General features: G+C 36.3%; 1 protein-coding gene and 1 pseudogene across 1 annotated transcript in view; both read right to left on the reverse strand.

The window, feature by feature from the left end:
- Positions 1-1,085, reverse strand: part of LOC102837667 — a 3,257-nt pseudogene extending 2,172 nt beyond the window's left edge.
- Positions 1-18,452, reverse strand: part of FAF1 (Fas (TNFRSF6) associated factor 1) — a 665,112-nt gene that overhangs the window by 133,374 nt on the left and 513,286 nt on the right. Inside the window, exons 14-15 of the mRNA XM_006839751.1 lie at positions 7,180-7,316; positions 2,028-2,116 (exon numbers count right to left, since the gene is read on the reverse strand). Coding sequence (XP_006839814.1) covers positions 2,028-2,116; positions 7,180-7,316 — 226 coding nt within the window. The remainder of the gene's footprint in view (positions 1-2,027; positions 2,117-7,179; positions 7,317-18,452) is intronic.

Raw genomic sequence — 18,452 nt, forward strand, 5'->3', positions numbered from 1 at the left:
GACATTGTTTCATTCTGCTGTGCAAGGGGTCACTATGAGTCAGTTCTGACTCGATGGCACCTGACAACAACATCAGAGGGATCATCTTCCTTTGGAGCATCCCAAGGCTTTAGATTCAGTTTGGTTCTTTGGGAGGACCTCTATCATCTTGCCTACAGTCATCCCAAGAGTAATTATCTCTGGAGCCTCATGACCGATCATCCTGTCTGTTGTATAGGTCTTTATAGTGGTCCCCACCTCCTATGGAGTTAGTATCCCTTTGATACCAGTACCAAATGCTCTTCTGCCACTGCCTCTGTCATAGTCTCTGCTGCTCGGTCATCATATTGATTCCGGCCTCCATATTGATCCAGATCCCAGAAGGGGCAATCATGGTACCCATCACGATACTGGTCTGAATCATAACGATCACAGTACTTGTCTCCAAAGCTATCACCACCACATTTAGGTGGATAGTCAACAAAGCTGTCCGTGGCAAAACGGGCCCTCCAGTCTGTATCTGTTTTGTCAGAATCCTGATTTTCATCTCAGCCAAAAGAATGATCATCCCTGTCTTTATCCTGTGCTTGATCAGCAACACCCACTTAAATTCCCCAGTTACCTAGACACTCTTCATTGAGGCTCAGAGCACTGAGCAGAGAATCCAGGTCCTCAAACTCAGCATAACCAAAACCTTTTAATCTCTCTGGATTGCTGGGTTCATGTGGTAAGCACACTGCACTAATATTTAATACTCTAAAGAATTCCTTAATGGAGTCTTCTGTCACATCACAGGGCAGATTCCCTAGAAAAGTAGTGTAGGGTCGTGATTTGGGAACATGGCTCCAGTTGATACTGGGTTCTCAAGAAGCTTGTGGAGTAGTGGGAAGTACAGAACGGTCAATTGGAGGTATTCTATACATGTCATCATCATTACTGTGTCAAGTGGTTGAAACATCTCCTTCCAGGTCATCTGTTTCATCAGCCGAGCTGACTAGTTTGGGGACATAGGTGCTTCCTTCGCTGGTCCCCCCATCCTTAGTCAGGAAGTCAGTAAGGGAGATAGTCTTTCCCTTCTTATTCTTATTTTTTGCTGAGGCGGCCATATTGGGAGAGGAAGAGAGATGTATCATCTCACCTGAATTTAATGATAATCTGAAAAACAGATCTGATGTATCAGACACTAAAGACCAATGACCAGAAGAGTTGTGGGATGACATCAAGAAAACTGTACAGGAAGAAATCAAAAGGTCATTAAGAAGACAAGAAGACAATTGAATGACAGAAGAGACACTGAAACTTGCTCTCCAGCATAGAGATGCTAAAGCAAGTGGAAGAAATGAGGAGGCAAAAGAGCTGAATAGAAAATTTCAAATGTCAGCTCAAGAAGACAAGTTCAAATATTACAATGAAATGTGCAAAGACTTGGAATTAGACACCAAAGGGAAAAACACACTCAGAATTTCCCAAGTTGAGGGAACCGGAGGAAAAATTCAAGTATCGCATGAGATGATATATGTAAAGTGTATATAGCATAGTGTCCAGCACATCATGAGCAATTATTGTTATTATCAGTATTGTTATTGGTATCTTATTTGATGCCTCCTGTTATCTATACCAGTTAGAATTAAAACATGTTTGGAGAATTAAGGAATTCAGAATTCTGGAGGTTTCTTTTTTTTTTTTTTCAAACTAATTCTCACAATGCTTTAGGACCTTAAAAGTGAGTTATAAAACCTATATTGTACTCATGATTTCCCAGACTGAAGTTTCCTCTGCAAACAAGCTTCAGAATTTGTTTCTAGAAAATCAATCTCCTAGAAGTCCCCTAAATTTAGCAACGGGTAAATAGTCCATAAATAATAATAAAAAAAAAGTAAACAAATTGTTAGGACATGGGGTCATAATAAGAATGGATTGGCTCATGGAATACCAGATCTTGGTTAATCTGGAAATATATCTTCATCATCTTTATTTATGAATGCCAAGAGTATGTGCCATCATTTGACAAATTATCCATCAAAATCCCAATTAACCTTTGACCTTACCTCATCTTTTATATCTTCCTGTTGTTGGGCAGTGAAGATCTCCATTGCAGCCATGAGTCTCATCATTAACTCATCCACTGTTGTGTTTCCTAGCAACACATGGAGATTTCCAAACTTAACATTATTAAGGTTATTAAAAAATGGAAAGTCATTCTAGAATTAATCAAAAAGGAATAACTACAGTCTATAAAAATACAGATTACTATGTTAATGTCTAATTAAAATATTTTCATTGAAATATTTCAATATGAAAGAGTAAAGCAGTATGCTGGCAGTTAAAATTTCAGAATACTCACATTTGAGGGAATAATCATTCTCTTTTTTTCTTCAAAGTTCTTATACTTATTTACTTATAAATAATTTAAAGGAAAATTGCTTACAGTGGTAAAACAAACAAAAAAATGGACTCCAACTATAAGAGATTGGATAAATAATTGTGCATTGATATATGCAGAAGTCATCAAAACTGGCAGAGATCTATGTTGGCCATGATATAATTTTATAATCCATGTTTAATGACAGAAGCAAATTATAAAACAATATTAAATGCTCATGTTTGTTTTAAAACACTACATACATAATTTTTATGTAAGTGTTTATAGACATGCACAGGCATGTGGGATAATAAGATACAAGAAATTAAACATTGCCATCTCTGGATTGAATTGTGGGTAGGGGAGTAATCTCTTAATCAAAATAATTTTTAGCACAGTAAAGAGCATCCAAGTAATGAATATCAAAAGTCTTTTATGTTATGAAAGCTAGTTAATAACCCTAGCTACAACAATCATTTGTTTATATACCAGTGATAAGGATAAGCACTTTGCATATATTATCATCTCATTTAATATGAATGTACTATCATTTTGATTTTATAGGGAAGAAAACCAAGGCTTATGGAGCTTAAGTAACCTGCCTGACCAAGGTCAAGCTGGTTAAGTGGTGGGGCCAGGATTTGAAACCACATGGGTATGACTCAAAAGCCACCTTAGCATATTGTCTTTTAATTAAAGCTTCCTATTACTAAAAATTCCCTGGTAAAACTAACAAAATTCAATTTCTGAAAAAAAATTTCATTCCCTTTTGTGCCCAATTGACATTTTCCCTACTCAGGTAACTTTCAAATTACCACAGAATAATTTTTTTATGAAGAGGGTATTTTAAAAAGTTTGCTTTACCTTAATCCTATTTTATTCTCTGTCCACGTCATTAACAAATATGTCTAGCACATGTATACCATTTTCTGAATGTATCAAGTCCCTGTTATTTGCTTTGGATGCAACTATATATATAAAAAAAAAGTGTCTGAATATTCATAGAGATACATCAATTCTCTTTACTGAGTCTTCTTCCAGAGCCTGAGAAGGGGTTTTCTTGACTCATTTATCAGATGGCCCACAAATAGAGTAATGAACTGCAAGCATCTTAGCTGGTACCTTTCCAGAGGAAGGCTTGACTAACTGATCTTTCCATGGACCTATTTCCAATTTTTCTTATTTATGACCCCTGGCTTCATGAGGTTAAGGAACATCTGTGGTCCTTAGCAAAAAAAAATAAAAAACCAAACAACCGCCCCCACCCCAATTTAGTCACATCAGCACTACTCTCTCAAAAAATAAGTTAGATAAAAAATGTTATCTTGGTATGGTATAACAGTACTGAGAAAACAGAAATGGCTTTATAGTCAGCTCCAATCCTAATACCAAGCTAAATTATCTAGTACCTACAAATTGTCCAGCACTTTCTAAATAAATATTTATTAAACAAATAAGTGGATAAGTGACTGAATTAGTAACTATAGCTCTCAAAAGATCTTTTTTTAATCTGCAAAATAGAAAACATTAGAAATAACAATTGAAAGATTAGAGATAATATAAAGTGCACCTGACACATAATACATATACAGTCATTAGTGGTTATTATTATTAATAGATATGACAGATGACAAAAAGTATAATACCATCTTCAATGGAGATTTTATTACTGGGAAAATCTCTAGGCTTCCATTTTATTTTCAAACTGTAGGGACTAACGTTTAGAACATAGGGCATGAAGACTTTATAGAACATACTAGAATCCTCAATGGGAAAATGGTATAATTGTATAGGTGATTATATGCTGGTCATTGATTTTCAGACTTAGGTCACTGTTCATCAGGTATGCTTCTACCTTACCTGGAAGGACACAATGCTAAACTGCACTTGTAGGTACTTTACACTTAAGCCCTTAATGATCCAAGATGAAGAAAAGTACCATTTAAAGCAGCTTAGGATCAATTTATAGTTTAATGCAGTGGTCCTCAAACTTTTGGTCCTAGACTCCCTTTACAGTCTTTAAAAACTATTGAGATCCCCAAATAAATTTTATTTATGTGAATTACAGCTATCAATATTAACTTAACTAGAAATTAAAATGGAAATATTTAAAACATTCATTTATCAATTCCTTTAAACGCAGCAACAGTACTACTTAATATAAATACATTTTTATGGGAAAAAATAATATTTTAACAAAAGATCAGTGAGAAAAGTGGCAGTGCTTTAACATTAGACATCTGGATTTTCATAAACGCTTTTGCATTATACCAATTACAATACTAGGGAACTTAAAAAAAATATATGGGAAACTCTCATTATCTTTTAATTCTATTTTTCCACAAACTTTTTGAAGCCCTCTTGTATGTTGCTTTTGTTAAGATTTCCTGAGAAAAATTTGTCCTTACACAGATATGTAGTTGGAGAAAGTGTTTTCAATACTTAATCTTTTATAGATAATTGTGAATATTTTTCTTTGATACTATATTCAAACAGTTAAGTGGAAGTTTCTTCAATGGTGTAATGTGGAATTTGAACCCATATCAATGAAATTTGTAATTTCTGCTACATTAAAATCCATTGGTCTATCTCGTACTTTGAATGGATCTTTTGCCAGTTTATGGTTTTATAACATCATGCATGCATTTGGAAAATATTGGCTTACTGAGTTATATATTTCTTTTAAATGCTGACACATTCCAACATGTGTATATATACATTCAGAATATATATGTATATACACACACACATATATATACTGTTTGTTGTTGTTAAGTGCCATCAATTCGGCCCTATCTCATAGTGACCCTGTATAGGGATTCCAAGGAGCAGGTGGTGATTTTGAAACACCAACTTTGTGGTTCAAACTGACTTTGCGGCCCAATGCTTTATCCCCACAGCTCCATATACATAGTCCTGGTGTGGCACTCTAGGATAAGCACTAGGTCGCAAGGTCAGTTTGAACCGCAAAGGCAGCAGTTCAAGCTCACCAGCCGCTCCTCAGATATCCTATACAGGGTCACTATGAGTTGGAACTGACTGGATGGCACTTAACAACAACAAAAGCACACATAAATTAAATTTGTTAATATTGTCAGAAAAATATTTGAGTTGTTAATTTTATGGTTGTTGTTGTTAAGCGCCATCAAGTCGATTACAATTCATAGCAACTCTATATTGGGTTTCCAAGGAGCGGCGGGGGAGTATGAACCATCTTGCAGTTTGCAGCCCAGTGCATATCCTACAGTGCCACACCAGGAACCCATAGTGGATATAAATTTTCTTTTGAATACTCCAATTTTATTGCTGGCATCAAATACTGTCAACAACTTTTCTTCAAGTGATTGACTCACTTTGTTCATTTTAGAAATTGTCTGCCAAATACTCAGGCTATATGACTGGAGTTTATCCGTTAATCTTATTTTTAAGTAAAAATGATGATTGGTTAAAAAAAAAAGTCCATCTCACAATTGAAGCAACCACACAAGTATTTTGTTATGCAGCAGAACTGCTCTAAGCACTCTTTCCAGCGTATCTCATAAACTATTTAAATGGCTTAGATTCAATATAAGCAATACTTTTTAATGCTTCATCAATGGAATTATGAAATGACTTAAAAAAATTTTTTTTATTGTGAATACATAATTCCTAGTCCAGTTCTGTGCCATGGCCTTGATTAGTGCTAAGCTGTCAGCAGTTTTACACGCCATTGCTTTTGCACCACTAGTGCCAATAGCAACACAGTGTAAAACGCAAATAACATGCAAGTATTATCCACCAAGTAATTTTAACCTCAGGGATTCTCTGAAAGGGTCCATGAATCTAGGGAGGTTGCTGAGGGGAGAGGTGGTGGTGGTTCTTGAACTATACTTTTAGAGCAACTAGTTATTGCAATATTGCCTCTGATAGGAAAAGCAAAAATTAAAATGTTATCTTCATTATCCATTTACCCTATTCAAATCAATTCCCCCAGCAGGTCGTCTCTAACATTGTTAATGACACTGCATGCTGTAGTTATAAAGAAAACATAAAATATGACAGGGATTATTTTGAGTTTCTAAAGAAATAGAATTTACCTCCCTTTTCCCTATCATATTATTTATCTGTTATAGAACTTTTGACTTAGCTGGGGCAGAAATGAAGTATCCCAGATATTATGCAAGCTTTAGCTAAGGAAAGTATTTTTTGAAAAATATTTTTTCTCATGGCATAGAGAATATGTATTGTTTTAAATTTAAGCTTTATCACAAATAAGGTAGTATTTAACATAAATCCTTGGTGTGCACTAGTAACAGTAAACAAAACAAAACAAAACAAATCAGCCACTGTAAAGACTGTGCACTGTGAATGCATTCACAAGGCATCTTACAGGTTCACGCCTCAGGTTGAATCTTAGACATGGATTCACACAAATAAGGAGAAAAGTGCCATTGTCAACTATTTGATTTATAATATACAGTCACTAGATTTTCTAAGTAACTGAACATAAGCATTTCTTTCAACTAATCAACATTATAGCAAGAAATTAATAGACACATGAAATGTCTATTTGACAAATATTTATTATCTAAGTGCTAGCTTAGATAATTTTGCAATTCTAAACATTCACCTTGAATATATATATATCTCCCAGGGGCTGTGTAATTTTATTAAGATGATTCCACTGGATTTTCATGTAGTGCTATTCCATTTTTCACAAAATCTGTACTTTTTGAAAATATTATTCCCTCAGGATATTCTACATTTTAAAATTTATCAATACAAATATTTAAGTTTTGAAATAAAAATGATCAGATTATCAAACACACAAGTTTCTATTCCTCTGATATATACTTTACCTTGTATCACATTTAACACTTCATTAGATGATCTCTTTCCCATAATTATCAGGAAAAGTGGGAACTGATCTGTTTTTTGAGTCCGAATGGTTTGTGCAACAACGCTGCCAAAATGTCTATTGCACATTGTCAGAAATCTAAAATGAAATTAAACCAAAAGTTAGTGTCATTTTGGAGTTTAATAAACTTACTAGCAAGCCCCCTCCCCACCGAAACCTCATTAAGTGTTTTATTATTTATGTTAAAATTAGACAAGGTTGCCTGATACCAATATAAAAAACTTTGCTAGATTGATTTAAAATCTAAATCCTAAATGATTATCAGACAGAAAAGCAGGAAATGCTGTCTAGGGCTGATAGCACATAATTCTAATATCTAAACATTGTAAGCTACACTAGCCTAAACTATATGAAAACAAATCAAATTAATTTCAAGAAGAGAGAATTTCTTAAATAGGACAAACAATATGGGGTGGAACAAAGATAATTTGAGTAGTATCATTCTAAGAAACAGGATTTAGCAATGTAAACGTTTTCATAAGTTTTTAGAATCAAGAATTACACTTTAGAATAGTGTTTTCTTCAGTAGTATCAGGTCTTTAGTTTCATACTTAGTATGGGATAAAAATAATAATTCTAAGCTTTTGACCAAAAAAAGCACAGAGATATTAGCATACTGAAGTCTAGCATTAGTATTCTTAACACGATCTGGAATAAATGAAAAAACTGATAAAGCTTTTCTCTTCTATTAGAGGACTGTTTGAAATTAGCATTTCTTTCAAGAGAAAAGGGTAGCTTATGATATGTTTTCAGATCTGATGGTAAAAAGTAAATGTCATAATAATAATGAATTATGAAAGACCAAATGCAAATACAGAATGCTTTAATAAGATCCAATTTAATAAAGTCTGTAAAAATAATGGACTTTTAATAACATAGGTCACAAAAGGCAAAACAGTGGAAATTCTAGGGACTAGCCACTGGTACTGGCTTATTAATTCTTAATTATGTTCATGAAAGGCAACTTAAATCGTGTGTTTTCTTACGCCTTATGATAATATTTTAGGTAACAACTCCTCTGAAATGTATGCTCTAGCTGATGAGCAAAATCCTGTCGTCACATGAATTAAGAAGGTAAATCTATTTGAAAAGACAAACGGCATTAAAATGTCATGTGCTCAGATTCATTTGATATCCAAATTCAAAACAGAATCAAACCTCTTAATTTTTAAAGCCAATATATTTCTTGTCTGTAGGTATTCACCCCAGAAATTTAGGCTCACTCCTCCTCAAATCCTGTGCTGTGACTACAGAAACTAGACAGTGTTAAGGGCCACTAGAACTGTTGGCAAGAGTGTCAAGACAAGTTAGCACCATTGCAATAAGTTCATTGAGAGGCAGGTACATATACACAGTAAGAGCAGCAATAACCAGACATCATGACAATTTGAAATGACAAGGCCGTAAGAAATCCATTGTTGGCCATGAATTTTCAGTGAGTGCCCCCATGAAAATTCAGATCTTCACATTCCACAACTATTATAGGATAAAATGTATACAAGCAGCCTAAGTCTCTATACCAAATTTCATGCCCACATAGCTTCAGCTCATAAATTGAAACATTAGGATTTCATTTTTCTTTCTGCTTCTTACTAAAATAGTTGAGGTCAGTCTTGACCCTGATCTGGTTCATTGGTAACCTCTTAAAATAAAGATCTCAAAAAATAGTTGTAATTTTCTACAAAACAGAGAAAATAAGTCTTTGTTGCTTTCACACCAACGAATTATGAGGATATCACACAGTAGATGCCCATCACAGCACTAGCCTAACAAGTGCTATTAAATACTAGGTGAACAGAACAAGACACCCACCTAATCCTGCAAAAGATGAAAAAGAGAGAGGGAAGAAGGGAGGAAAAAACAAAAGGGAGAAAAGGGAAGAAAAGGTCCTTAAGGCTTAGTAGTTTTCAGAATTTGATTTCAAGACAATTTGCCTGAAAATTGTATACAGCTCAAATTCTTTTTCCAACTATGAGCCAGAAAGGTGGGGGAATGCAGTTATCTTATTACGTTTAAAGTAATATATAACACAAATTTCAAAACTACACAAAGCATATACAAGAGATATACTTTCTTCAAAGGCACATAGCCATTCAATTAACTAGAAGATAAAGTGGGTAATTTTCTACCAGGTATTGACAAATAACTAATTTTTTTGGAAGCATCTAAGAAATATGCAGAAAGCAGACAGCCAGCTGACACTTTCTAGTGGCCTTAACTAACAATTTATTCTAATTAAAGAAAGACTTTGTTAAAATTTTAATTAATCTGATTAATCTTCCTGAGACCTGAATAAAATTTATTTTGAGATTTTCAAACTGCAATCATCAAGAGTCTGAAAGGCCAATGGAAAAAACCAGATTACAAAATTCCTACTTGTTAGTTTTTCCATCATAATTTACAAGGACTTAATGTAGAATGCCACTAGGCATCAACTCTTTCTCATGGCTGGTAGGTTCTGTTTCTTCTTCCCTCAAGATCACATAGCAAAGTCACCATACATAGCACACTACCAAGGGCAACAAATTTAGTTCAAAATATTAGAACAATAACAGAAATAGTTAAAACAAGTTGTTTTAAGAAAGAAAGTATGGTTCTCCTAACTGTGGTATTTTCTTTCTTGTGAGGAGAAAATAGTTTGCCAGTGCATCTAAGGGTAGCAGTAACTGCACATGACACTCATAATCTCAAAACTCAAAGAAGAATGCAGTGTCAACTATTTTGTGACAAGGTGAAACATTTTTTAATGTTAAATTATTTGGATAATTCAAACAATTCACCCATTATGGATCTATTTGAGGAGGGTTATAAGTTGTCAAATAAACCTCAAAACTCCAAGTCAAAATGACAAAATTGAAGACAAAGAATAAATGCCCTCACTAAAAGGAAAGAGGAGTCCAAATGTGGCGCTCTAGGATAATCACTGGACTGCCAGGTTGGTTTGAACCACAAGTTCACTGGTTCAAACTCACCAGTTACTCTTTAAAAAACCCTATACAGGGTCGCTATGATTCAGAACTGACTTGACGGCACTTAACAAAAACAAAGGGAAAAAGTGAGGAGAAGACTGAAAAAAATGAATGAAAGAAAATGATTAATTACAAACGAGGTATAATGAAGCAACACCTTGGTGGCGATAGAGAAAAGGGTAAGGGAAGAGAAAACAGGGTTGGTTAGGACATAGAAAATCTGATTTTTAGGTTTGCTGAAGAAACAAAATATAATCAGTAGCTTATATTCACCAGCTCTTGCTATTAGAAAACTAAAAATGGGAAGATAAGAATGGTTTTAATCTAAATTTTGGAGAGAAAAATGGAATATCTGATGGCTAACATATATGAGTAATAATTACTAGTAAAATTTTCAGTCTCTGAAACATTGATCTTTTCTATCTTGCTAATGGAAACAAGGATTACTAATGAATCAGATCTAGGAAAAGTAATCTCATTTTAATTCAAAACAGAATATAGTTGAGTTTCTTTCAATCAAATCCTAATTACTCAATCACTGATTTTTACTAAAGCTGTGTTTTACATAATACATATAGTAAAAGGAACCTAGCAATCTTGGGGGCTTTGTTCATTATCGTTGAGTCAATTCTGACTCATAGTGACCCTACTAGGGTTTTCAAGGAGCAGTTAGTGGGTTTGAACTGCCAACCTTTTGGTAGCAATCCAGTGCTTATCCTACAGTGTAGTAGTAGTTGTTGTTGTTGTTAAGTGCCATCGAGTTGATTCAGATCCATAGCAACCCTATATAGGGTTTCCAAGGAGCAGCTGGTGAGCTTGAACCACCGACCTTGCAGTTCAAACAACTTTGCAGTCTGATGCATTTGGCCCACAGCGCCACACCAGGACTCCTACCTACTACAGTGTAGTTGTTCTTAAGTGCCATTGAGTTGGTTCCGACCCACAGTGACCCTGTGTAGAGTTTCCAAGGAGCGATGGTGAGTTTGAACTGCTGACCTTCAGTTCAAACTGACTTTGTGGTCTAGCACATTAACCCACAGCGCCACACTAGGACTCTATAGGATGAAATTCCACAAACTCTTATTGTCCAAACAACTGTAAATGCAGGCACATTTGAGCAAAACAGATACAACAAAATTGTACACTACCCTGCTTGAGAATTCCTGATTCTTACATTGCAGTGTGACTTCCACATGTTTAAGGAGTAGTGGTAGGGTAGTAGTTGAACTCGCAATTGCTAACTGAAAGGCTGGCAGTCTGAACCCACCCGATGCTCCATGAGGAAAGATATGGCAGTCTGGTTACATAAGGATTAGAACCTTGGAAACCCTATTAGGCAGCTAGTTCTATTCTGTCCTATCAGGTCTCTATGCGTCAGAATCAAATCGACAGTAATGGGTATGGGTTTTATTAGTTTTAAAGGGCCTAAGATATAAAATGGGAATTACAATTATCTTTAAAAAATTTTTCAGGGCTAAAATAAGACACATAAAGCACTGGCAATTATGCCTATATCATGGTTGTTGTTAAGTGCCGTCAAGTCAGTTCTGACTCATAGCAAGTCTGTGTAGGGTTTCCGAATAGCTGCTGGTGAGTTTGAAGCACCGACCTTGTAGTTCAAACTAACTTTAAGGTTGAGTGCTTATCCTATGGCTGACATAAGGACTTCATGATCATGGTTGTTGGTGCTGTTGTTAAGTGCTGGAGTGTCGATTCCGACCCACAGTGACCCTGTATAGGGTTTCCTAGGAGCAGCTGGTGAGCTTGAACCACTGACCTTGCAGTTCAAATGACTTTGCAGTCTGACACATTATCCCACAGCGCCACACCAGGACTCCATAATAACTCCTTAAAATTGGTAGCTATTTTATTATTAAATGCATAAAGGTAACTTTTCATTACATTTTCAGGATTAAAATGATAGTTTTTACATATAGGGCAACACTAAGAGTTTTTTCTGCATAGGCGCTGTGAGCTAAAGCGTTGGACTGCAAAGTCGGTTTAAACCAGAAGGTTGGCGGTTCAAGCTCACCAGCTGCTCCTTGGAAACTCTGTATAGGGCTATTATGGGTCGGAACCAACTCAACAGCCCTTAACAACAACAACATCATCAAAGATTTACTGACTAAAAGAAAAAGTCACTGATTTTATTTTCATTCAGAAAATTGAAGGGCAGATAATATTTGGGAAATAAGAAAATGCACCTATAGATTGTATAACTGTATTGTATGACTTCACACATTTAAAAGTGGATATAAAGCTAAAAATCATTATTTTATTTTTAATACAGCTGTGTCAAATTATGTTAATTAATTAAAACCAGGAAGTAGGATATTTTCTGTTTACTCTTGATCATTAAACACATTATATGTCCGTCTGTTTATCTGTTAACAATTTCTCTAAAATGTGAGTTTAATGGGCAGAAGAAATTCATGTTCAACAGCACCATAGAACTTCTCCAACATTACCTAATTGTTTGGGTCAAGTCTTCTGTACATACTTCCTTAGTCATAGCTACTAATTCTGAACTACTACTTCTTAAGCCACTTTGCTTTAAGGAGCTTCTTCCTTTTAAAACAGAACAAGTAGCAGTTTTCCCTATACTAATAAATCTCACTCCTTACACATATTCATTCATTTGTACAGTACATTTATGCAGACCAATAGAAAAATCAGAATTTAAGATAAAAGGCCTTAGAGATTATCTACCATCTAACTAACACACAATTTTCTTTTTCCTTCAATAGGAAATTAAAGTTAGGTCCTTTTATGCGGTAAAGTGAGAATGATCAACGTGCTAGCACTGTCAAGCATACCAAAACCAGGTTAGTCCAATATTTTGTCTCCTACACTACTCCCACAAGGTTGCTTGTCTATTCCATTGCTCAGCTCATTTTTTGAGCTCCCATTTGGAAAGATATTCAGCATTCCTGATACCTCCCCTTTGTCCTTTGAGGATAGTGCTTAATTTTGGAAGAAGTCCTCTAAGCCCTTGGTATAAACTGAGTCAGGCATTCTAGGGGACACTGACTATGAAGGCAGTAATTTTTAAGCTTCAGTGACCAAGGAGTTTATTTAAAAGGCAAATTCCTTAGTTCTATACCCCAGAGAGTCTGGGGTGAGGCCCAATAAATAACCTTTTTATACTCTTTGTAGTCTTTCCCCCACAGCGATTCTGATGGACTACACTGCTGTCAGGGCACAAGACTGCTTTCCCTGCAAGGCTTTAAGCAGTCCCTGGAGGAAGTTTCTAAAAAAACTTGTCTTAAAATGTTTTGTACAATGGCAGCTTCCCTGGACCAAATGTCTAGTCTCCTGAGGTAACTGCTTTAAAGATGTTAATTCCTACTACCTTCATTTGCTTCAATCTGATGTCAGACAAATGGACAAATACATCAAAAGTCTATAAGTACCATAGGTGGAATCCTGAACCTCACCCAGAATTTTCTAAGGTGGGAAATTTTCACTTGAAAGGACAAGTGACAAGGACAGACAAGCCTGGAGTGGCTAGAAGAAATTAGATATTTTTTGAAAGAAAAGACCGACAGGAAAAATATAAAACAATATAGGCAGTCCAACTGACTACTACAAGAACAAGCAAGTTGCTTGCCCAGAAGACATCAAGGCAAGTGGTCAGGTCCCCTCAGGGCAAACCCCCTCCCATGACTAAGACTCAATGGGAATACATGAGCAGACATGCACTCTGATTGGTGACCATGTTGGTCAATGATAAGGGGAAGTGAGGGAAAAACAGCAATGAAGCTGCGAGCCAAGACTCCAGTGATCACGGGTGGAGACTTGGTTGGCCAGCAGTGTGGCAAGACTTAGGGACTCTTGGGCCCAGAGTCAGTGACATAGCCACAGAGAAATACCGTGGAGAGTGACGCATCCAGCTGATAAGAAGAGAGAGCATATTCACAAGAACACCCACACTTGCAGATAATACCCACTTGACCTGGCTTCAGTGACTGGATGATCAGAGCTCAACTAGAAGAAGAAAGAAGAGGAAAAAAAGAGTAATCTGATACAATTGGATGAATTCGACCTACACCTATGGATGCAGTAGCGCAAAAGAGGGAGCAAATCTTTACAAGGATCATTCCCACCCCCTCCATACACAGAGTAGACAGGGATGGGCAACTTGGACATTGGATACCCAAAATGGGGGTGGGGAGGCTACAAAGACAAGAAGTGACTGCCTTACAAGCTTTCAAGAGGGAGCCTAGATCCAGAGGGCATGGAGGAAGGTAGAATCTCCACTGAGTTGTATCCAATCTGTCTGGGAAGGACAGATGAAAAGAGATGGGGATAGGTCTCTTGTGGTACAATGGTGAATAATTGTTATCAGGACTGACTGCAAGGGTTGGAAATGTAAAGGTACACATTTTGTAGCAAAAGGAGGAGAGTGATTGACTTTGCAGTCTAGGAATGGAGGTCCCTGGGAACATTAAGGGAGAACAGCGGAGTGCGAGACCCTACCCAGAAAAGCAGTGACACCAGAGATTGAGGCAGAGACAATGACATGGAGAGATGGAGCGGCTGGGGACTCCAGACTCAGAGAGGGAGAGGGACTGTGTGCTGATGACCAGGGGGATAGCTTGCTGGGTATACCCTTTGGTTGGTTGATGGTGCATAGTGGGGACTGTAACCATGGCAATGAAACAGATGTATGATGAATGTAAAGCTAATGTTCTCCCATGTAAACTATCACATAATTCACAATAAAACTTTTTTTTTTTTTTAAAGCAAAAAACAAAACAAAACAAAACAAAAAACCCAAATTGAATCCTGAGCCTATGGTCCCTACACACCCCTCAAAACTGGAACTGAGCCCACCCTCAGGGATCACCTTTCAGAAGGCAATGGTGGGTCTATAAAGTGAACAATAACACCAGTGAGGAAGTATCAACCATACAAGACCAGGAAGGTGACATTTACATAAGAACAAAGTTCAAAGGGTAAGAAGGGACTAGGAACAAAGACAATTGGAAACAGGGAACCCAGGAAGAAAAAACAGGAGAATTCTGTACAACTGAGGGAATTGCGACTAATGGTATGAAACAAAATGTGTATAAATTATTAGATGTGAAACTAATGTGCTCTGTAAACTTTAACCCAAATCACAATAAAATGCTTTAAATTAAAAAAAAAAAAAGTCTTAAGCTACTGATGATGGAGGGAAAAAGGCAAAGAGAAAGTTGCAGTATAAAATTGAATGTTAAACGGAACATCTTATGTAAAAGTTGAGATTTGATTAAAAACTCAAGAGATATGGAACTTAGAGTGAATTTCAGGTAGCGAGAATAACAAATACAAAGGCACCGGAGAGTACCTAGTATATCTGAAAGGTAATATGAAGAATACAACGGCTGGAGCATAAAGAACCACAAAAGATAAAATTGGTATTTTTACTATTTCCGCATGGTAAGAAAAAAAAAGGAAACAGTATAAAATAAGATGAATAAAAAATACGGAATAATACCTGAATTTCAAATCACAGAAAAAGGGCTAATTTCCCTATATATAAAAAACTCCTATAAATTAATTAGACAAAGATTAAACAACAATATATATAGTTTCCAGAAAATTAAATACTAACAGCTTATAAGTAGGTGAAAAGAATCTCAAAATAACTCATAGAGCTAACTTCCAGTGAAAACTACATTATGAAATCATTTACTGGACCTACTAGATAAGTTAAATAAATAATTAAAAAAAAAAAAGGTACCATGCTAAATTGGCAAGTTTATAGGGAAAAGGGCATTACTGGACAACTTGACAGTTGCCATGAAATCAGCTCCAACTATAAAGTGGCCTAATTATAACCGAGTGAAACGCTATTTCTGTGCCATGTTCATGAATTTCTGAGTTGACTGCTGTGCCGTAGCTATTGTGTCAATCCTTCTCATTGAAGTTTTCCCCTTGATTTCACTGACCTTATCCTTTGAAAGTGGTTTTGATTTTTAGAAGTAGTTCTAAGTCCTTGATTCAAACAAGAGTTAGGTAATGAGGGTATATGACTAAGTTCAGGAACACTGACTACTAAACATGATATCCTTTCCTACTGGTTGTTTTTTTCTGATGGCCTATCAAAGTAAATATGCCAAAGTCTCACCATATGGCTTCCAAGAAGCATTATGGTTACATTTCTTCTAGGACTGATCTGTTCAATCTTCTGGAAGTCTACAGTATATTAAAGGCGCTCTGGTAGCGTAGTGGTTACGAATCGGTCTGCGAACCTTAAGGTCAGCAGTTTGAAACTACCAGCTGTTTGGCGGGAGAAAGATAAGGCTTTCTGCTCCCATAAAGATTTGAAACCTCGGAAACCCTGTACAGGGGTTGCTATGAGTCGAAACCAACTCCATGGCATATAACCACCACCACCACAGCATATTAAATATTCTATGCCAACACAATTTATAATGTATCAATTCTTCTGTCTTGCTACTCAGTTGTCTAGCTTTAACATCCATATGAGGTAACTAAAAAGATCAAGGCTTGGGACAGACGACACATTTTAGTTATTAAGGTGACATCACTGCTGTTATAAAACTTTAAAGAGGTATTTTACAGCATATTTTGCCCAATACAATAGATCATTTGATACTTTGCTGCTTCAATGTTGTCTTCATTTATCATAATGTTGTTTATCGATCCACTTAGGAGGATTTTGTTTTGTTCAGGCACAATCCACTGCTGTTGTTGGTAGGTGCCATCCAGTCAGTATCAACTCATAGAGACCCTATGCACAACAGAATAAACACTGCCAGGTCCTGGGCCAACCTCACAATTGTTGCTACACCTGATCACATTGCTGCTGCCACAGTACCAATCCATCTCACTGGGGGTCTTCCTCTTTTTCTCTGCCCCATCACTTTACCAAACATGATATACTTCTCCTGAGACTGGTCCCCCTGACAATATGAGAGATGAAGTCTGGCAATCCTGACTTCCAAGGAGCATTCTGGCTACACTTCTTCCAAAACAGATTTACTTGCTTTTTGGCAGTCCATGTTACTTTCAATATTCTCCACCAATACCATAATGCAAATGCATCAATTCTTCAGTGGTCTTCTTTATTCAGTGTATAACTTTCACATGCATACATGGTCATTGAAAATGTCATGGCTTGGGTCAGGTGAACATTTGTCTTCAAACTGACATCTTTGTTCTTCAACAGTATGTAGATTTGCCCTATGCAGTATGCCATTTGATTTCTTGACTGTTGCTTCCGTAAGTGTTGATGGTTGGTCTGAGAAAAATGAAATTTAAACAACTTCAATCTTTTCTCCTATGATATGTATGTTGTTTATTGGTCCAGTAGTGATTTTTTTTTTTTTTTAACATTGAGATGCAACCCATACAAAAGACCGTGGTCTTTGTTCTTGATCAGTAAGTATTTTAAGTCCTCTTTGCTTTCAGCAAGTAAGGTTGTATCACCTGCACATTGTAGGTTGTTAATGAGTCTAAATCTAATCCTGATGTAATGTTTATCTTCATATAATCCATTTTGGGGATTATTTGCTCAGAATACAGATTGAGTAAGTATAGTGAAAGAATAAAACCCTAGCACACATCTTTCATAATTTTAAACACTTTGGTGTTCTGTTTGAACAACTGCCTCTTGGTCTATGTACAGGTTCCTTATGAGCAAAATTAAGTGTTACAGAATACTCAAGATTCACAGTGTTGTCCACAGCTTGTCATGATCCACATAACCGAAAGCTTTCGTGTAACTAATAAAGTACAGGCGAACATCTTTCTGGTATTCTCTGTTTCAGCCAAGATCTACCTGATGTCAGTTCCACGTCCTTTTCTGAATCTGGCTTGAACCTCTAGGAGTTCTCTGTCAATGTATGGTTGCAGTTGTTTTTGCATTATCATTAGTAAAACTTTACTTGATGTTTTCTGATGTCCCATGATTTCCGCATTCCATTGGGACACCTGTCTTTGGAATGTTCACAAATACAGAGCTCTACAAGTTAGCTGGCCAGATGGTGGTTGTCCAAATTTCTTGGCATAGATGAGTGTGTGCCACCAGCGCCTCATCTGTTTGTTGAAAGATTTCAATTTGTATTCCATCAATTCCCGGTGCCTTGTTCTTTGCCAAGCCAATGACTTCAATGCACCTTGGATTTCTACCTTCAGTATCATTGGTATGCTATCTCTTGAAATGTCTGAACATCAACCATATCTTTTTTGGTACAATGACTCTGTGTATTCCTTCCATCTTTTTCCTTTTTTT

The sequence above is a fragment of the Chrysochloris asiatica genome, unplaced genomic scaffold, assembly GCF_000296735.1.
Source record: "Chrysochloris asiatica unplaced genomic scaffold, ChrAsi1.0 scaffold00026, whole genome shotgun sequence".
Lineage (NCBI taxonomy): Eukaryota > Metazoa > Chordata > Mammalia > Afrosoricida > Chrysochloridae > Chrysochloris > Chrysochloris asiatica.